This window comes from Acanthaster planci, linkage group LG13 (genome assembly GCF_054643075.1).
Source record: "Acanthaster planci isolate LZ-2023a linkage group LG13, COTS_SCS, whole genome shotgun sequence".
NCBI classification, from domain to species: Eukaryota; Metazoa; Echinodermata; class Asteroidea; order Valvatida; family Acanthasteridae; genus Acanthaster; species Acanthaster planci.
Genome location: NC_141789.1, coordinates 9,055,294 through 9,077,657, shown reverse-complemented (window position 1 = coordinate 9,077,657; position 22,364 = coordinate 9,055,294). Strand labels below are relative to the sequence as shown.

The window sequence follows — 22,364 nt, the reverse complement described above, 5'->3', positions numbered from 1 at the left end:
ATATCGCCGTAGTCCTCCAACTTTAAGGATACGTAGTAACATAGATGTACCCGAACGTAGTTTATTTTGCAACAGGGCTTACTTATTCTTTCCTTATAATGAATACACTCGGGCTTCAGCGATGGATCGACTGTCTCTGACAACACTGCCATCTTATATCCATCATCTCCTTCGAGGAATGTTTGTCAAGCGTTCCCACGCCAAATGCCTCGTCTTATCCTGGGACCTCGGAAGCGTCCTACGAGTTCTTGCTGGTCCCCCATTCGAACTGCTGTCCGATGCATGTAATCTCCATCTCAGCATCAAACTGGCGTTCCTCCTAGCGGTCGTTACATCGAGGTGAGGTAGCGAGCTGCATGCCCTATCGATTGCCGATGGCCACATCTGCTGTGAGCCACGGGGTTCGCCTAATTATCCCAACCATTGGGTTTCTGACGAAAAACCAGACGCCTACCTTCGGGCCTCCCGACATTTTGCTCCCGACATAGCCTCACTTTCGAGAGACAACTCTGACAAGAGATGGTGTCCGGTCCGGACTCTCAAGTTGTATCTTGCCAGGACCAAGCATCGCCGTGAAGCTAATTCCTAGCTCTTCGTCACCACAACGAAACTCTTTCATCTGGCGTTGAGGGACACTATTGCTCGATGGACAGTCTCGACCATTATTTTGGCTAACCGAGACTGGCCGGCGCAACATGATGAGACGACCCGATCTCACGTCAGGGCCAACGGCGTTCGGGCCGCTTCTGCATCCTGGAACTCAGAGGAGTTCCTCTAGCTGAAATCTGCCAGGCGGCTTGCTGGAAATCTCCCTCCACCTTCACCAAGTGCTACCTGAAAGATGTTCTGCAGAGCAAAACAGCCAGTGGCAGAGCGACCCTGCACTCGGCAGTCCGGACAATGTCCAGCACTGTTCTGGGCCGGGCGAGTGCTCGCTCTTGTCAAACCCGGCTTATGTTCCTTTGGTAACTACACTCCCATTGCCGACCCACCTCCAGGATTCGGTGCCACTCTGCATATGTACATGTGGGCTGGGCAGGGATATGTGAGCGCAGGAGACTCTTCCCCACGTAGAGTATCACCAGTAGTCCCGACCCGCTCTACGTGGGAGAGGATTTTTTAAAAAGTCTTTGTACCAATTCAGTTTAGAATAAAGTCCACTCACTTATGGTGTATAAATTGATACAGGTACAGTGGAACACGTGAATTACTGGTAGTTGTTTTGTCACTGGTGGCCATTTTTTTTTAAACCCAAGTTTATTCACCCACACTGACGTCATCACACGTCTTGGGGGAGATGTTATGTGTGGAGTGGGGATCAGTTTTAAAGGACAAGATTCAGCATTGCAATTCCATGTACAATATAAAAGTAGAAACTTGTCAATCTATCAATGAGCTCACTTGTTGAAAATGAAAAAAATGTTGCTTTTTTCTGTCGAGGTCATGTGGATTGACCATCTCACTTTGATTTGCACTGCCAAATAAAATCAAGTCAGCGACACCAGCATTCCGGGGGAATTCAACCACGTAATTAATTCGCCATGTAAATTATAAATCTGAGGAAGTTTTCCTGGGACTGGATATGAACGACTTGGAAATGAGTGCATTGTGAACATTTCTGAATAGTAAAGGTTGGGGAGGGGGGTTGAAGACAATACAGAGACTTTACTTACGGGTACAAAAACATCATGTGAAGTGCAATAAAATGAACAAAGTGAAACATTTTTTATTTAGAAATTTCAGACGGTATCCAAATTTTATACAATGTACACACAAGAGTGCATCGATTTATTGGCAACATCACTTTAGTGATGCCATAATTCGCAACAAGATCAATGTTGGAATCCAAGCATAATCTTTTCAATTTGCTAATCAAGACCCTTCAACTTAGTAGCTGTTCAGGTTACTTCAGTCACTAGCAGTTTGAAGTTTTCATAAGTTATACTTCAGTATAGTAATGCCGATCAACTTTTCAACGTTGATGGCTGTGTAAAACCTTATCCCTGATTATCTTTACCTCAGAAGTTAAGGGAATCTAGATCAGGTACGGATATCCAAGATAGCTATGTTCCCTGTCTCCCAAGGAAAATAATCAACACCACTAATTCACCCCTTTTATGTCGTGGACTATTAATGTGCTTCTTTATGTGCTCTTGCTTCTTTATTAGAAATGATTAAGCATTGAGACTACTTCCCGAAAAAACCAATTCAGCCAGTAAGATACCCTCAGAATACACTTTCCTCTAGAATGACTGGACAGGATTCAAGAATCCACAGAAATAATTAGAATAGCCCAAAATCAGTGAGCGGACGGACATGATTACCCAGATTGGAAATGAAGATCTAGTTTACTGGCATAGTTGGCAAACTTACAGTAGACTTACGTATGGATGTAATTCACAGTGTATACCGCTTCAAAAATATTTAAATTTTATTATGAATACTACTAATTGCAAAAGACCCACTTGTGACAGTTTCCTTATTCCCTTCGCAAAAGAGAGAATTTACAAGTAAAAGAATTGATAAGAGTCTGTCTTGAAACAACTTTTAATCTCTGTATGATTTACATTACCGTTTAAGTGCTCAGTTGGTAATTCTTGTTGCATAAAAAATTTCTGAATACAGTCTTCATGGAAAAGTCTTCTTACAAAATATGTTGAATACCTCAAATACTTGATCTTCTTTTTTATGGTCTTTAAAACCACTTCCTGCCGGGGATTCCGGATCCGGACACGTATGCTTTAGATGCGTGGCCGGGGTTTCTGAACTCGGACATAGGGAACATGGCCTTGTAACAAAAGATAGTACTTGGAACAAAAGACCAGGCTGTTGGGAATTACTGACATTTTTCATTCTAAGAAGTGGAGATAATCCAGCCCCGTTTTGAAACACTATACCATGGTTTTGGGCATTTAGAGCGAGCGGATTACCACCAAGGACAAAAGCGCTCCACCACCGCAGCGATTAGCCACACAGCACCGCTGCATGCTAATCTAGCCACTATTGGAAAGAGGTCAGCAGCGCACTGAGCCAGGTTCGTGAACAAAAGAAAGTTACATAACACTGCACAATCTGGGCTCTTTTTACAAGGCTGCAGGCCTGGCTGAAATACTCAGGCGTCAATAGATTTCGTCTGTCAGGCTAGAGTGGACACCAGACAGTCCTTCACGTGTTTGTAAGTGTCCGGTAAATGATGATAGGAATTTTTAAAGAATTTTGAAAACAGAAAAAATGATAAATATCCCACCCCAGCATCATAAACATTGATAACTGCCCCGGAAGGAAGAGGTTAACCATTTCCTGCTGGGGGCTTTAAAATGCAGTGCCTATGTATGATTTTCAAAATTCTTCAAAAATTTATAATTTCATTTACTGGACGTTTAAACCCACACGAATCACTATCTGGTGGCTACTCTAATCTGACAGGCAACCTCCACTGACTCTGAGTATTTCAGCCAGGCCTGCCGCCCTGTAAAGAGAACCCAGAATTGTGAAGTGTTATGTAATTTCCTTTGTGCCCGGTGAATACCAGTGGCGTCTTTACAAACGTAGCTGGATTAGCTTGCAGCAGTACTCTATCGTTCATCGATGGGGGCGCTGGAGCACTTTTGTCCGCGGTGCTAATCTGCAGGCGCGCTGTGCGGCCGAAAACAGTGGTATACTGTTTCATAACAATGAAAGATTACCTCCGGAACAATGCAAGTCGAAAAATGATGAAAATCCCCAGCAGCAGGCCTTTTGTTCCGAGTACGGCCTTTTGTTACAAGGCCTTGGTCTTTTCTTCCGATTTTTGGCACCCCAGCTATGCATACAAATTTGAAAGGTACCCGAAACCGGGTTCCCTATCAGCATATGCTTAAATCATACATTATAAAATGCAGCCACAGGCTTTGTCTTTCATCCCATTTACTTCATTTTTTTTCCAAACCTCCAATCATCACTGTCACTGTTCTCTCAAGGGGATCCTTGAATACAATCTATTGTGGAAGAAAACTTGCACTAAATGTGGTTGCACTTACTAACCAGTTAATGTCAGATTTTCTTATCTGAAAAAGCTGCTGGAGGCAGGTTTGTTTACCCTCAAATTCTTCAACATTGCAATTGTGCTTTGACCCAACCAAGCACAACGCGCTAATACATGTATATCAACCGCGGAAATAAAAACAGAATTCTTAAACGAGTGTGCACGTCCTCCGTGAACAAATAAGGAAAAGTATGGGTGTTTACATGCCATCTGGCATCAAGTGGTTAAGACAGTGTCAGATTGTCAGATGTACTATGCTACAGCAGTCCTTTGAAACTGTTGTAAAATGCTCATGCCAACAATGCATGACAAATACTGATAACTAAAGGTATTGTTAATTCCAATGACCCTGATCGTGCTGAACTGTTAATTTTATTTCAGGATTTCGCGTGTCTGACAAAACTGGTCAGACAGAGCTTGAATACTGCTTTAAGATGCTGACCCGCACACATCCCCGCAATAATTTTCATAAATAGACTGCCAATTTGTTGTGAGGTAGATCACAGTTCCTTCAATAAGAGAGCAAATTTTACATCTTTGCTGAATCAGCAAGGTGACATGATCCACGGCATAACACCGTTCTCTGGGTGAGAAGACTGTACTGTAAGCACATTAGTTATTTACAGCTCGTTTCTTGAGATCTCTGCTAGCAACATAGGCTGCATTACGTCCAGGTGCCCCTGTCACGCCACCTCCTATGTGCCAAACAAAAAGAAAAGCCATGCACAGCAAATTAGGCATAAATTAAACAAAATTCCACATTCTTTTAAGGAGGAGCCAGTTTGATTCCACCCGCACATGCCCAAAATGAGGTCCTTTAGGAGAACCAATGTGAACAAGGTCAAACACTTCCTCACATGCGTAGTTTGTTCTCGAATGACGGTGCCTCTTGGACATACCAAAATGGCTCATTCGTGGTTACTGTAGGGTACAACTAAGTTACCTGGATGGGCGCCACTACCACAGAGATACAGGCCCTCAACTGGGGACCGGTAACTGCTACATGATGGAACCGGCCTGGCAAAATACAGCTGGTCCAAGGACATGGCACCGTGGAAGATATTCTGGCAGGTGGAAAAGAAAGAAAGGAGGAATTAGATGTTTCAAGGAGTGAAAAAGCTTAGAGTTAAGCACATCGCTAAAGCTATTATGTCAATGGGATACGACTTGACCCTAAAAGGGCACCGAGTGGGGTGAAGATAGATTCTGTAGATCCCTGTGTAAAACATAAATGACACCATACGAATTTGATACAAAACACCACTTTTTGTTTCTAAGTGTCAATATGTTTCATGTGATTATTTTCTCTTTCAGTTACTTAGCCTTTAGGAATTCTCAAAGTATTATGTACAGATTTTCCATACCCCTCCAGTCAGTCCAAAAATGCGCTCCAGGTCAGGCGGAGGTAGTATATCTCTGCCAACAACACTGGACTTGAAACCAGGGCAGTAGTCTTCAACGTTGTCAAAAACTGTAGGCAAATAATGGGAATAACAGAAAAAAACAGAAAACTCAAAAGAAAAAAGATCTGTAGGGGCAAAAAGTCCGAGGCTGTGATTCATCAGAAGTTGTCAGCTGACTCTAGTTCAATAGGTAAGACCATGATCAGCCAAGATCTGGAGGTCAGATACATGAAAGGACGTTTTGCCTGATTAACCCAATTTGCTAATTTCACCTGTCTATACAAATGCCTAAATGTTTATTCCATAGACTAATGAGGACACTGCCAAAAACTGTTCACATCTCTGTTCAGGAGGTTTTTAAAAATCTGACCCTCTCCTAACACCTCCCAACTTACCTAAATCGGCATATTCATTCTTCTTCTTGTCATCCCACTCTTCTCCATTTGCCAAGTGGTACGGAGTGTACTGGGTGAATAGTGTCACAACGTGACACCCCTCAGGAGCAATGGTACGATCCATTGAAGAAGGTATAGTCATCTCTATAATGGGTCGCTGGTGGATGTTGCCCCTGGTGCATGGTTCATACGAGTCATTGATGAAGTCCATATTCTCGCAGTTGAGATGGATGGTGGCCGTGTGGTGGGCGCCAGGCTCTTGGGAAGGCACATTTGGGTTTGCTGCAAAATTTGGCAGCCGGTCTACAGCCACTATATGGTGAACATATAAGCAAAGCATGCAGTAATGTTGCTTTGGGGCAGCCATCCAGGATAATCAAAAACTTTTCTGACCCCTGTTCAGTCTGCTGAACCAAACCAGATTCAACCCTTGGTAGGTTCTCTGGGTGAAAAAAGTGAGCCAGTGAACTTTAAGGTATGAAGGCAAATATCATCTTTCGTTTTACTTTTACTTTTGTTTTACTGACAAAACTTGATAGTGATGAAGGCAGAACAGGGCAACAATTCATTTGAATAGTCAAATACAATATTAAGATGATCTTCTGATAACCTGGGAAATTAACTGCACCACTGATCTACATGCATCATGTCTACTGAATTCTGTAACATATAAAAATTTCACCTCAAAATCTCTTTACAAATGCCAATCTGCTCACAATTGCATACAGGATTTCAACTTTTTGTAATTTTTATTTACAATATCTAATTTTTACTTAAAGGAAAGAACTAAAGTGAGAGGAAAATAAATATTCAAATTTTGGGTTGTTGCTCGAATGTGAATAATTTTGATAGAAGAATCAAAATGCTAGATAGAAAGAGTGTTGTAGTCGAGACTGTCACCAAACCAGACATAAGACCGTGCACTTGACCATGCACAAGTGACTGGGTCAATGACAAGGGAATGCGTTTGTTTCGGTTCATTTGAATAGCTTGTGACTTGAATTTAGACTGGAGGTCTTGCATTGGTCTTGTGCTGGTCTTGAGAAAGTCTTAAGTGGTCTAGACGACAATAATGATAGAAAACCAATCCTACCATTTATCTTTGTGACTGGGGAAGTGTAATCAATGGCTTGGACCTCCTCAATGAATTCCTTGGGTAGAGCTTCCTCAGGGGTCAGATTCAAGTAGGTGATTCTGGCCGTTGCATTGGACAGCACCATCTTACTGCGGACTTCAGTCCCGTCCTCTAAGACAACTCCACAGGCCCTCTGATCAGAATCTAACAGCACTGTACTCACTGGCTGCAATGTCCAGTGCAAGGATGGAATGTTATCTCATTCAAATTAATTCTGGCATTCGTCCTGCTGTCACTTCCAAAATTATGCACTGTCAAGGTACATTGAACACCTCAAGTTTTGAGTAATGCAATTATCTGGCACCAGAACTTGAAATCAGCAGTGCTATGAAGTACTGGGGCATAATAAGCCATAGGCCTATAACAGGGCAGCAGTACTGTTGGATACAGAATGTCAGTTTCCTTTACTTACTGAGACTACACTAATGAGTATAGGAGTGGTCGCATGCATAATTATCTCTGAATTCAAATTATGTATCTTCTCTTATAGCATAATGCCTTTGGTTTTGACAAATACAGTACAAGGTAAGAAAACATCCTAAGTGCAGGTGAAATTTTGTTTTCTGTCATGGGTGGATTCTGTCAGAGTGGGGGCTACTCTTTGGCTGCCTCAAATATAATTCAAAGACCTACAGTTCAGTGTACTCAGATGACTACCAACATACTTGGGGTACTTTGCACTGGGATTTTAGGAATGTAGTTTAGCTATATGGGTACAGAGCTTGCCGCATACTGACTCATCGTATTATTATGAGGGTAGTAAACAAGTCGTAGGTATCCACTCTCCAATAATACATCACATAAATGTACATGTAGCAGTGGAATCACTCCGGTGGAGACAGACAACATGGGTCTATAGCCCTGTCCGCACTGGATTTTTTTGGGTCAAACTTACTGAGCGGATGGGGGACTTTTCCCAGTTTAAGTCCAGAGCAGACATCTCACATAGGTTTCCTCTCGAGTACTCTTACTGATCACCAATGTGGTTATTTTTACGGGCCAATTTCTGCCCAGGAAAAACTCCCAGGTCACTTTTCCCAGGATGGAAAGCCCAGTGTGGACAGCGAAAGTAGTGAAATTTAAGCATGGGAAGCTACTCGATAGATGAAAACAAGTGCAGAGAGGTCGCACAAAGTGCCCTTGTGAGTCATTGTACTGAGAGCTCAGTTACTTCTCCCGAGGACTCAGCTACTTTTCACGTGTCGAAAGTCCAAGTGTGAACAGTTGTCACATTTGATCATTTTTCGTTTTACCATCGGCTTGGTAACACCCTTGGAAAAGACAGTCCAGTGTGGACACGGCTAGATGGGCTAGGTGTGGAACACCATGGGCTGACCTTACATATCTAGTGGGGACTCATAAACAAAAAGTGGTCCACATACAGTAATGCAGAGCATACAGAGTCTGTATGGACTTAAATACGTCCACACAGGGTTGCCCTTTCTTGAAAACAGGTTCGGGGGCAATTCTGGGGTTAGGATTATCATTACGAAATGAAAAACTGTTAAGAAAACCTTGAACAAAAAATCTAGCATAAAAGAGTCTCCATAGTGCAAACACTAGGAGTATTTTCACCAAGATTTCTTTACTAAACGAGGCACTAGGTAACAGCATGCACTTAGAATGTAGTCTCTGCATGTGCACCCACCTCTCTCTTCTTTGCCAATGAGGGAGTAGTTCCAGTCAGAGTGGATATCTTAGTTCTTCCCCCCTTGCCTTTTTTCAAGAAAACATTTCCTCAGAACTTCCTCAAATTTTGCATGTTTCCCCCAAAATCGGATGTCTAGAAAAGAAAGATGCTCCCCCCACAACTACAGACTGATCATGACTCACAGAACTATGATCCTGTCTTCTATAGTACCTTTTCTGTCAGAATGGTGGCTCCATGGGCCTCAGCAGCATTGGCAATGCTCCTGGAGACGGCACCCATGCCCCCCTCAGCAAACGCCCAGGCATGCTTCACACCAGCAATCTCTCCCATCACATGGTGAATCAACACATACCTACCAACAGAGGGCCAAAATGTTACCTGCGATGGAGAATAATGCTCGCTCTAATGGTGAAGTCTATTTTGTGTCACTGTGTGTAAATGTATATTCAATACAACTTTGCAAAGGAATCGAAGCAAACAATCAGTCAATGATGACTCCCTAAACTGGATATACTGGCTGAAACGACACCTCTTCATGTGTAAGGCCCAGTCTAGATGCTAGGCTACTGCTGTGCTAAACGGAATTTAAAAATTAGTATGGTAATAGATATGAAGATAATTGCAATTGGGACCATCGAATGCAATAGCTTCATTATGTCCAGAAGCATTTGTTTACAGTTCTATTTCTCTCAGATGTTTGACCCAAGTGTAGATGGCAGCAGGCAGAAGCTTCAACGTATACATTTGGCAAGGTATACAGCAGGACATTTTGAACAAAGTGGTAACAGCGACAGAACAGCAGAACCTTGTGAGCCAAAGGCCGTTGCCTCACTGAATTCTGAGTTTACAAATCTGATTGGTTCTATATGCAATGCTGAATTACAAGAACAACAATTTTTTGGGTTTGGCGTGGCAGCTAGACTAAGCTCAAATCGTACATCAGGGGTGAGATTGGAGGAAAATGAAATCTCCTCAAAATAATCACCAGACGAGGTTTGGAGGGCCCAATAGTAGTGTTGGGTCTATGGTATAGACTCGTGTTTGGCTTTCTTATGTTTTATATCAACTGTTAAATGAAAAACATTGTAATGGTGAACTCGGGATTTTTCAAGATTTCAAAAGTGAAAAATTGAAAAATCCTTACATATTTTACCCAAGTGTACATGTACATGTACTTCTTGCCCATGTACATGTACATTGGTATTAGTATTATTATTAATACATGTGAGTGTTTCTGGTAATGAAACCAAGGATTCCTCAAAAGTGTCCTATCAGCACTGTAGCTCGCAAGCCTAAAGAAATCTGCAGAGAGGAAACAATGAGAAGAAGTTACAGTTTTTGAGGTGGGAGGAAAACCCCCAGAAGATTATTCTGGTTACACCACAAAATCAGACAGAGACTGAAAACCCAATCCACATGTGGACTGAGCCGAGGAATGGAACCTGGACTGTGAAAGTGGAAGGCGAGGAAAGAACCACTTTGCCAACCTGACTCCCCCAAGTGGTTGGGGTCTCTGAACTAGGACCCGACATTGATATGATGGACAGGTGCAGTGTACATATACCGGTACATGTAGTCAACCAATGTCAACAATGAAACAATGAAGTGTGTCAGTGAGTCTGGTGGCATGCCTGGAGCTCACCACAATTGTAGAGTTTCATTTCAGTACTCGTAACTCGTCACCTTTTTATAATCTGTCTATGTCCTCTACTGTGGAACATGTACATACATAAATTTGTTTATACCGGTACATGTTTCACTTATGGCCACAATTTTGCTTTGCCTTTCAAAGCCCTTGGTCAGTCATTTGTGTGGTGAGCTCCAGGCATGCCACCAGACTCACTGACACACTCCATGTTTCACAGTTGACATTGGTTGACTTCATGTATATTTACACGCCGCCGTGTCTGCATAATTTCAAGTCCATCATATCAGTGTGGAGTCCTAGTTCAGAGACCCTGGCCACTTGTGCGAAGCACTAGAGTTCTGTCCAATTGGAGCACAGAATACCTTCACAGGATTAAAAAGCTAATGGGTGTTACCGTGTTTTTACACGCTACATGACAGCAGGAGCAGATTGCTTGTACACGTAACTACTGGTAAATGAACAAGTTCCAGTACAGGATGATTCAACAGTGCCCTCCTACAAAGTATGCACCAGCATTTCAGGCTTTTCTTCAGAGAGTGTATTGAGTAATATGTCAAATGTCCAACAGGCAAATTTGCATATAACACATACACTGTACATACATAGACCATTTTCCAGTACTCAACTTCGGCTCCGTCTCAGGCTTCAACTGTTTTTTTCACAACCTGACTTTGAAGCTGTAGGCGCACTAATTAGTCTAATAGTGCCACAAAACATCAAATAAGATGCAAGAGAGCAAAAAACTTACAGTAATCCAATTTGATTTAAACACTTCAGGCCCACAATCAGAGATTGGTTTCGGGGACGAAGCCTGAGACAGAGACGAGGATGACTATTGGAAAACGGCCATAGTATTAAGTATCAGCCCTGCCATACCGCAACATTCATAGCTCATCCTATCCTACGTATGTTTTGCAAATTTTCCAGTGTACTGCACACTGTACGGTACATGTACACGTATCCACATGCTCATGTACTGAGCGTGTATTCAGCCCAGGGGCCAATTTCATACTTGTATATACCCCGAGCTGGACCAAGAGAGGGCACAATTACCCTAGCAGCACAAGCTCCTTTACTAGGAACTGCATTTTTCAGGTTCCCAACCAAGTATAAAGTGCACATTATAGTCGAATCGTTGCCAACAAAGTGAGCGTTCCATGCCAACATGGCTATTTTCTACTGAGGGGGGGTGCTTCTGCTGAAGGCAGATTATACATACATAATAAACATACTTCCTTCAAGAATAACTGGGGTACAGTTGTTCAAAAGTTCCTTCCATTTTTTTAGTGAATTCTACAACAGAAAATTTAGCAGAGTCATTCTTTATTTGCATAAAAGTAAAACATTTCTCACACTGTCTCACGAAGAAGGTTAGGCCGTCAGGTTTTTGTACTGACCCATGAGTGTGTTAAATAATACCAGATGGTCATTTTTCAGTAACTACCAAATGCTGGCAACTTGAACTACTGATAGAGATCACCGAAGACTGTTGAGGGGATTATGACAAGAAACCCCTTTCTTTGATAATCCTTGTGCTTCAGATATCAGTAGGATTGTAATGTCTTTAGAAAGGCATAACCATGCTACTTTGTCGTGGCATGGAGCTTAACTGCTTCTCTTAAAATACATGTACAAGTGCAAAGAATGAACCATTTATACCAGAAGTTTTTGGGAACTTCAAGAGGGTTCCAAACAGAATTGCCTTAAGAGTTTGGGTCAAAGGCTAGAGGTTATTTTAACAGATTGACGGTGAGGGTTGAGAGTTCCAACTGATTCATACCCACTTCCTGGAGTTCTGGGAGACACCATGGCACCAGTGATGCAGTCCGTTGCAAGTGTGGCCTTCAAAGGTTCCGACTCAAACCACCGGTCTAGAATCTAAACATTGATTGACAGTAAGGGGTCATGTTTCATGGCACTGTTTTCAACGATGCCAATTTATTAGGACTCAGTATGACTTTGACAGAGATGCCACACGGTCTACTCAAAAAAGGGAACTTTTTTAATTGTGGCAATGAGTATCAAAGTGCATGATCGAGCGTACTGAGAGGAGTGCATAACAACCGAAGCTCTTCTCTTGCAGGGTGAAAAAATACAAGGTGAAAAGTAAGTGGAACTGGACATGAACTCACTTTTCACATTTTATTTGATGACTCTTTAGTGGTCCGTTCTTTCCAAAATATAAAGTTTTTCCATATTTGGACAGAATCTGTAGCATGATGTACAAGATTGTTTACTCCATGCGCCGTGCAGTATTTGATATGTGTCGTACAGCTGAAACTGATTGTTTTGACGATCATAAAGGCATGCAGGTGCAGGCGGTGCGTGTTGCATCGTATACAGAGAAAACCAGAAAAGTGGCATCTATGCTGTGATGAGGTTCTGGTAACTGATTACCTTGGCCACTGGAGCAGTCATCAGCTCATAGAACATGGGAAGGTTCTTGCCAAGGGATGAGCCTATTCAAGAAATGCCAGAAAACGGAAACTGTTGTTAAAAAATTGAGAAGAAATTTAGTCTCAAAACCATAACAATGCAATTGGCATATTTAACGTTGTGATCACCAGCAGGAGTCTGAGTATTTTCACAAATTTTAGGATGGATATACACAGGAATTTGAAAAAAGCATTTGGACTCACTCTGAGTGCTTTTGCACATACAGTAAAATCTCAATAACTCAAAAGTCGGCTGGGTGAATACACTGTTCATCTCGAAGACATACTTCATTCTAGGCAAAAGAATAAGCTTATTTTGCACAAAAGTTCCCCCCCTCAAAATACCCACCCCTCCACATCCATTTATCTCATAATTTTTGTGACGCTACTCCCAAAAACTGCAGCCAAAACACTTCCAAAAGTTTTCCGGAATGAATTACGTTAACTGTGTCTGCAAGTTTCTTACAAACATATGCTTGGATGTCAAAACAATTAACATATTCCAACAGATTTCACATATTCTACTGACAAAGTCTGGGTACTAAGGCTTGACTCATTTTGTACAAACTTTAATTTTTTTTAGGGGATGAGGTTGACGAATTGTTGACAGCTCTGCCCCCAAACTCACCAGTCTTTAACAGTGCTTTGATGGCAGGCCACATATCCACTCTTTCTTTAAAAGAACCCTTGCCAAGAGCTGACAGATTGACTGGACTGGCATCCAGCAGGGGCTCAATAGCAACACCTATTTCCTCGATCAGCTTCGTGTAAATGAAATACTCCTGAAATAGAAGACAGAAGACAGCTGTCTCAAAAGAAGTTGCATTTGAAAGGAAAAAGGTGCCATCCCAACCTTAAAATCCTGATATCGTTTTCATTGGAAATCAGCTGGTAGTCAATGCATTTGTAAGCCTGTGGCTCATGTATACTGGTTGCATAAATGTGCGGTAGTGTGTCAAAATCAGACAGAAATAGGCACATTTATGACTGGCAAAAAGGCAATAAAAGGGGACTTTATTGTTTAGAGATTTTTGGAATTTTGTGATGCTACCGATGCTTAAAATGTGCTCTGAAATTTCACTGCCGTTTTCTTTAAAAACTCAAACTTACACAAGTCCTTATTTTAGCATTCCAGTCTGACCTCAAAACTTCATTACTTCAATTTAAAATGCTAAGTCACCACAAAGAATGAAGAGTATGAAAAATAGCAAAGTTGACATTTCACCTTTAATTGCAATGACTCAAAATAACTGCTTTGGTACCCAAATGTGCCAGATTTTGACACACCACATATGAATTATGAGAACTACATGTATACAGCACCTTAGCATCTTTTTCTGAGAACTGTGCAATCTGACTGTAGGTATCCTTAGCATCATTGCTCAGCAAGAGTGAGCGTGGAGTGCCGCTTGGCCCTGGTTCTTCAAGGATTGGCGTGTAAGCACTGCCTCGTCGGAAGTACACCTTCAGACCGTGTTTCTAGACAATGAAAATCCATATCTGAATGATTTATGTACTAGTAGTAGTAAGTGATTCCAGGGGTTAATAACATCAGAGTTGTTGGCCATCTTAACTCTTCCATGCAAACCACGCAATGTTGACAAAGCTTTCCAAATCAGTCAAGTGCCATGTGATACTGTATGTCTGAATAGTGCAGTGAAGTGGACTGAATTTGATCGTCTGTAACTGTTTAACACGATGATGACAAGCAACTGTAGTTCACAAGTTCATAAAGAAGTCAAAGATTGTGAAAGAGTTTGTTCCTAAAGAAATCTAAGACTTCTGACTCCAGTTCCGTTACAAACAAGTATAACAAAATGTGCAAATAAAATATCCAATTTTTGGATAGAGAAACCTACCTGGAGTTCCAGATCATTGTATATTTCAGGACGCAACAGGCTCAGAACATAGGAACATCTTGAGAATTTGAACCCTTAAATGCAAGAGACAGGGAGATGATGAAACTCACACCACTTCAGTTATCATGGCTCAAGGCCCAGATTGTTGCTGTCTAAAATGTGAAATGTGTCTTTGTGTCTTTATTTAGCATCCCAATTAGTATGAGATACAATGTATTACTGACAAGAGCTGCATTTAAAGTAAACTTTTCTGATGATGAAAAATTTCTTAAATCTTAATCTCTAGTGGTCACACTATACTGCACTAAACCCTGCTGGTGAACTGTTTTGAAAGCCAATTTCAGCATGATTTTACTCAATCTCCTAACATTTTTGCCAGAATGCTTCCTGAATATTCCAAAAACCACTGTGTAAGACCCATACCCCACATTCTTTGTATTTCAACTTCAAGTACATGTATACTGCATCCCTGTGTAGAGTAAGGAAGGTAAGCTGTACCATAAACCCTTCCACAATACTCCCATAATTTCTGACAGATTTTAAAAGAAACTTGGAAGGTCCGAGTTAAACACTCTTATTGTTCTTACATAAAAGTAAACATCAACTTTGGTACACCTTTCAGAAGCTCCATAAGAAGCTACAACTCTGCACTTTGGCTAAGAATTCAGAATAAGGCTTGCCAATTATTTCTTTTCAACATCCACCTGTGACATCAAGCTGTTGTTTCGCCGCTCCATTATTTTGCATGAACGGAGCTATAGAGGCGATACCCCTCCATTCTTTCGAAGGTACATGTATTGCTTCCATCACTTCATTCGTGCTGAACAATGGAGTGGTACATTTTTAGGTAACAAAAGCCACAAAAATACCGGTACACTGTAGATTGCAATGTAATTTGCATGTTAATATATTTGTTCAATCAAGTTTCGGACTGAAAGATTAACAAATTATTTTTTTTAAACAACTGCTACACAAATAAAATGCCAGTAAATAAAATATTGGCATTTTTGTTGCACCTTGCAGGCAGTAATACTGACAATAATATTGTACAGTCCATGAAAACTGTTGGTGTCTCAATGCTGCAGTAACAGCCCTTGCCATTCACACATCCTTTGATTAGAGAACTCGCCATCGTCAAAATACTTTGCGAGCTATGCCGGTAATTTCCCAGTCATGCAAGACAAGTCAATAAAAATAAAGTCATGGAATGCAACCCCTAGAAACTTGTGGTTTTCTTTGCGAAGTCACAAATAAGTCACTCAAATATGAGCAGATAAGATCATCCTTCTTGAAATGTTTAATGACGTTCCATGCCGAAACAGTTCAACCTTCATCTTTTTGGTTTTAACCATAGCTCTGCAATAAACCTTTTGCGAGTTAACTTTGATCCAAATCTGGCACAAATTCACATGAACATAACTTGAATTCTTCATACTAAAACCACTTTTGCTATACCTCGTGATTTGGGGCAAGCATTTACTTAGTTACATAAGAGACGCCTTGCAACAATACACTGTTCTCAGTGGATGAGAAGGGCACAAAGAAACCAGTCCATTCCAGAGATGGTAGTCGCTCTGCGAAAGCTTGCCCTGAATCACAAGGTATAGCAACAGTGTCTTTAGTCTGAAAAATTCACATCGTTATGTTTATGAGCAATCAGATAACTCAGTGTATCAGATTTTATTCAAATGCAACTCGCAAATGGCTTATTAGAACGTAAAAAAGTCTTAAACTTAATTTAAGGGTTTCTCATGAACTTGGAAATCGAAAATCACTTTTAAATGACTCACTCCAGATTGCAAATGCAGTGATGATTATGTACAAAGCCTTCACGCAGAGCAATTTGTGTGCAGATCAAAGAAAAACTTCGAGTAGACCACACTGGACGAAGAGTTAGTGAACTTGACTATATGCGACATGACACTAACACGTACATGTACCGATTATTTTAAACTTCGGTGTTCGACAGTATATTGCCAAAAAATACTATCTTTGAAACAAAGATGCCCCATTCGTGCAAAAAAAATGGAGCGGTGGAAACAATAGCGTGATGTCTCAGGTGGAGGTTAAGTCGCATAACAACCTTGGTAAGTGCCATTTATGGGTAAGAATTCCTACCCACGAATGTCGAGTACCGAGGGCATTATACATCCCCATGCATGAACTCATGGCCTGTACACTACAGTTTTTGAAAACACACCACTTCTCATGTTCTCCTTCAGTAGTTATTATCCAATGACACTCGGGGATGGCTTAACCAAAAATACAAAAGGTTCTGTTATTACTGATGCATGAATTGAATGAAATGCCTAGTGTCTTGTTAATCCTCTAAACATTTATAAACACTAAGCGTTTATAGACACTTTTTAAAAAGTCAGTTTTCAGAATCCTTTGTTAGTCAAGTATCATTACATTTTCATGCACTGTCAGTGTTTATTTTGTCACTATTATTTCTGAGTACATGTATCAACATAGCCCCAACAGTCCCAAATCCTCCAATCTCAATATTATTTTACATACACCCAAGGGGCCTAGGGTTACAGTCTCTGTATGCTTACCAGGCACAATTTCCTCAGTGACAGCAGCGCCTCCTATGACATGCCTCCTCTCCAAGACAAGAGTCTTCAGGCCCGCCTTTTGAAGATAGGCCGCCTGAAAACGAGAGAGAAAGAAAAACCATTTTACAGTTAACTGATGTTTAAACTGTGGATTTTAGCAAGCTGCTTTCACCAGTGTTGAAGTTTCACCAATCCACTTTGTTTTTAGACGAGTGCCAAGGTAGTGCATCTGATGATGCAGTTAACAAAATATTTAATTTAGCCTAAAAATGATTATCAAAAAGTCTGAACAAAAATGCGTTCCTCTGTCATTTCCCCCTAAGCGCTTCGAAGGCAATTCCAAAATTTAGGTGACATCTTCTAAAAACCTTTCATCGATTTCCAAGTGGGTTCATCAACCACTATCACCTCCAAAAATACAACAGGTGCTGTGTACGTTTTTGGAAAGTTCTAAAGTGCTCTAATGCTAAGGACACCATGCAAAGCTACCCTGTCAAAGGTGAAAAAGTATGAGGGCCATACACTTGAATGCTGCTCATGTGTATCAGGTGCCCACTCAAAAAAGTTGTGGACTTACAAATGAAAAATGAGATGAAAATTAACATTAGCATGACTATGTCCTAGTCAGGCTAGTGCATCTATGGCATTATGAGTGGTGCTATCCCCCACCCAGAAGTGCACCCTCACCAGCAAAATACAGGCAGGTACATGTACTAAGTTTTCCAACCAGGTTCATGCACATGTTTGATATGCATGCTAAGACCACACGCTGCATAATAAATTCTTTGTGCATACTCATCAGCATTGGTACCAAAGGACTGTCAATTTCATTTACAAACACGCCCTCTTTTGTTCCCGCTCAGAGCAGATAGTGATACTGCATGTTACACATACATGTGCATGTACACTGTACACACGAGCCTGTGCTCACATTAGATGGTACAGGTATTTTCCCATCATATGAAACTCTTGTCAAACAGAGCCATTCCTATCCTATTTGGTGTCCATCCAGACATTTCTTTCCTGACACCAGCAATCTTCCAGATCTCTAATAAATGCTGTCTCACTCACTGCAGTCAGTCCGTTGTGGCCAGCACCAACAACAACAGCATCATACTCCTGAGTCAGGGGATCTGGTCCTTCTGCTCGAAGTTTTACACCAGATGTGCTTAACAACCTTGATGTCACGTGACCTTGGCTGTAGCCAATCAAAGGCTTGTACAGACACCTCTGGAATGCTGTCTTTATCGTGAATGGCAATCGCAACATGGCTACCACAAACGTGAATGACTGAAACAGATTCAATTCATATAAAAGTAATCAGTAACTCAATTATCTGAAATCGGCATGCTGGGTATTAAGTTTCACCTGTAATTGTAATCCGTGCTATTTAGCCTGTTAGCTCGGAGTAGAAATGGACTCAAAAACCAATATTAATAAAATTTGGAAAAAGTATCATGCAGCAAATAGGAAACTTAAGTCCAAGTATTTGACAAGCTTTAAAGGCTACAAAGTTACATGTATGGCACCCTTGAAATTTGGGGGAATTTTACTATAACTCCACAATAACTGTTCGGAGAAGGAAATATCTGAAGAAACATTCAGGTTCGGAATTGTATTTTGACTGCATGCTTCAGTCCATAACCTGAATGCTTTAACTGTGTATAACAGTGTGACAAATACAGGCCAACACTACTCTGTGATACACTCCATTAGTTATGCATAGACATCACCAGGATTTTGACCATTCAGGGCTTATACATAGTGTACATGTACAGTAGGTTGTTATGTATACTTTTTGTACATTTCAACATTTTAAGTGGGAAGGTACAGTACATGTAGCACTTAACCCCCAGCATATATGGAGGGGCACAATGGCACATGCCCTGAAGCAAGAGTCTATACCCTCATACAAAATTTTAAAATGTACCATGTTACATGTACATGCAAGTAGGATTTCTTTCCAGATTTCTCTTTTATTTCCAGCAATCAAGTCTAGTTTTTCCACTGCGCACTACTACGGTAGTTATTTTTATAGCACACAGCTCTTGCTGGTTCTGCTTTTCCTTCTTGTTGCATAGTTTTGTAGGTACATGTAGAAACGGTAACAGTCCTGGCGTTAGTTATAAAAATTCCTTTTTTATTTTCCACTTTGGACTAAAGTAGTTTTAAAGGGACATGTTCATGGTCGTCCATCACTTGTCAAAGTTTGAGGGACATACAGTACATGTTCACTGAATTTTGATCACAACTAATGAGAGTGTGCAGAGTACAGCCTGTGACAGTGAAGGGTCTAGGGCCTGCTTATAAGGTGCCCTGGGAAATTTTGGATTCTAAATGCCCTGTGGTGTGATCTCAAGTCTGAGGCAATGTGTAACAAATTTTTTTTAGCCAATGCTTTTGCAAGATTTATTTCTTTTTTCAAGCAATTGTTACTTGTGATGCACACAAATACCATGAAGTAATTGATGTAATGACAGGAAGACTTAAAACTAAACAAGAAGCCTCCATAAGGTGTAAATAATTTGGTTTTAAGCCTCCTGACATTAAGGTGCACCATTGCACTGCACCAAAAGAGTGTGTGTGGGGGGGGACATGCCCTCCCCAACTGAATGACGTCCATGGACAATACTGTCAGCGAATGAATTCTGTTAAGGGAATAACAAATTTTTTATAAGGAAACAACCCAATACCAAAATTTTTGTTTCCAAAACAAAGTTTTGTTGTTAGCGGGGAATGATTGGGGACATGCACCACTTTCTTTGGGATCCTAAATACTAAAATGTAGGGGGAGTAGACCAGGTCCGTAGGCGCAGGCTGGAGCTGGGGGGGGGGTTCGTGGGTTCATTCCGAGTTCTGCTCGTTGGTGTTTATTTTTAATAAATAACTAAATATTTTTAGTACACCATAATTTTTGGAATATAAGTTGTGGCTATATGTTGATTCTCACACTGAAAATGTCCCTACGGCTTATACTCTGGGTGGCTTATACAGCAACATTCGAAAAATAAAATCAGTCACTAAATTTCACGCTGTGCCTCATGGCCAGCCACTGAGGACTTGAGAAAGTTTAGGTTTAATGACAACACTGGTTCGCATGCTGCTTCATGTTACACTTGAAGATTGTGTGGCCAAAATTGACGAAGACACTAATGTTGGGCACTTCAAATTTCTCTCCTAATGTTTGTGTATGGAGCAATTCACCTCCAATCTTACATGAGGTGAAATTTAATCAAACTCCAAATAATCTGATTCATAAATGTCGATTTCATACAGGCTACATGTACCATGGGGGAATAAGAACACATGTGGGCTACCCCTTACAAAGCTCCAATGAAATTTTATTTGCAAAATGAACTCTTTTAAAGGCGCCCTCCAATTTTTTTCAAACAAGTTTTAGTAACATTATGTACGTGAGTGGAGGTAGAATTAGAACTTATTATTTTGTGGCATTTTCTGAAATTTAAAAAAAACAAATGTTCTTATCATTTGCTCTTCACCCCATGGACCTCCTGGTCCCACTAGTGTGGCACGGACTCTCACTCCAGTGCCACACTATACTATAGGCTATGGACTTCCATATGGTCACCCTGTGATAGTAAAGTGACTGAATCATTATTTTCAGGGTGCTACATGACGAGCAAATTCATGTTCACACCGTGCATGTTGCCAAAAAAATACAGGTCAAGCTAAACGCTACAAAATACACTCGTGCCCAGTAGGCCTAGTTCTATGTAATGATGTAGGCTAGCTATTAACCCTAACCCTCCTCAGTCCTCCAACAGGTGAAGGATTGAGGAGGGTTAGGGTTAATATTATCAGTAGGCCTAGGCCAGTAGTATTAGGTCTTAGCTCTGATTTTCTTCAGAAAGCACAAACGGAGGTTTTCTCTGGTATGATTGCAGGGCACGTTTCAAAATTCCATATGGAACCATAAAAAAGATGGACCCAGGGAAGCCTAGGGTCGGGAGTAGTGTTCAGGAAGTATAACACGGAGGAGTATTCGTTGGGCCTTGTTTACAGGTCTAAGTTCCCCCCACATCGTAGCCCCACTAGTGTGGCACAGATCACTCCCGATGTATCCTTAGCCACACATGCAATTTTGTGTTGGCGTATTGAACATTCCGGCGCACCCACTTATCATCGTGGGCGCAATTTCTTTTGCACACGAACAAGATTCTTGACCTTTCCGCTTTCTAAAACCATTTATTGAATGATTTCACTCACGTTATTCAGGTATTTTCCAGTCTTTTTGCCTTTATCCGTTCAATCTTTAAAATAAGGTCTTTGAGCATTACGTCACTTGACCCCTCATCGTCTCGACGGCTGTTCCATGTCAAGCCATATCTGTATGTAATACACGGACTGAGCGATAAGATGTACCAATGGGCTCTTCCAAAACTTTGTCAGCAGTTTAGATTAAGAATCTTGCTCGTGTGCAAAAGACATTGCGCCCAGGACGATAAGTGGGTGCGCCGGAATGTTCAATACGCCGACACGAAACAGCGTATACGGATGTGTGGCCAAGGATAGATCAGGAGTGATCCGTGCCACACTAATGGGACTACCACATCGATCCCTGGCCCTCCTTGCATGATCTTTCTGAGAATAGACGTTCAGAGGTCACCCAAGTAGTGCCAGTCAATAATGCGTCTGATAGTGATACATCATGGAGAAAGATACATCATCTTTGTCATTGCTCTATGGATACGAGTACCTTGCTGGCAGGTCTTGACTACTTCAAAACTGCCTATGTGGGCCGGTCCTCCACGTACAAAAATGATGAAGCCTACCAAAATGTCGTCCCGCACTGTCACTGCACCGGGTGTTGCAACGGCGCAGCCAAGCCAGCTGTACATGCAGTACATGTACTATGTATGCTGGGATGGTATTGCACAAGTTGTTTGAAAGTGCGCCCGCTCGCAATATTAACAGATCAAAGTCTTTACTTCAGATCAACAGGCGAAACAGGTGGGCGGGGCAAAGTTGCCAGGCGACTCCGAGTCTCTGTGTTCTTGTGGGGGTGGAAAAGGATGGATGGTTTGAAAAGGTCATCAAAACCTAACAAAAATGGAATCAATCTGTTATACACTGCAAAAGTAGTGTGTGACTGCTAGTAACTGCAGTAAGCTAAATTCTATATCTCGGTCTAAACCTGCTTTCATCATACCAAAAGCGCATGCATGGGCAAAGCTTGAAAAGTGGCTCCATTAATTGCTTTGGAGGGAAAAATCAAACGTCCATGGAAAACAGTTC

General features: G+C 41.3%; 1 protein-coding gene across 1 annotated transcript; it reads right to left on the bottom strand.

Moving 5' to 3' along the window:
- Positions 1-1,691: 1,691 nt before the first annotated feature.
- On the bottom strand, positions 1,692-22,295 carry LOC110990354 (pyridine nucleotide-disulfide oxidoreductase domain-containing protein 2-like). Its single transcript, XM_087144673.1, has 14 exons — positions 21,826-22,295; positions 18,180-18,398; positions 17,109-17,202; positions 14,551-14,624; positions 14,015-14,170; positions 13,320-13,473; positions 12,654-12,715; positions 12,037-12,134; positions 8,819-8,960; positions 6,916-7,123; positions 5,823-6,134; positions 5,389-5,495; positions 4,968-5,088; positions 1,692-4,719 (listed from the first exon to the last, which is right to left on the bottom strand). The coding sequence occupies exons 2-14, from the start codon at positions 18,375-18,377 to the stop codon at positions 4,637-4,639; spliced, it is 1,809 nt and encodes a 602-aa protein (XP_087000799.1). The 5' UTR covers positions 18,378-18,398; positions 21,826-22,295; the 3' UTR covers positions 1,692-4,636.
- Positions 22,296-22,364: the final 69 nt, after the last annotated feature.

Excerpts from the sequence above, each read along its gene's own strand:
- LOC110990354 (XM_087144673.1), bottom strand. The coding sequence starts at position 18,377 with ATGTTGCGATTGCCATTCACGATAAAGACAGCATTCCAGAGGTGTCTG. Across the intron at positions 13,474-14,014 it reads TCTCAGAAAAAGATGCTAAG|GAGTATTTCATTTACACGAA; the intron begins GTGCTGTATACA and ends CTTCTATTTCAG. Across the intron at positions 8,961-12,036 it reads CCCAGAACTCCAGGAAGTGG|GTATGTGTTGATTCACCATG; the intron begins GTATGAATCAGT and ends CTCTGTTGGTAG.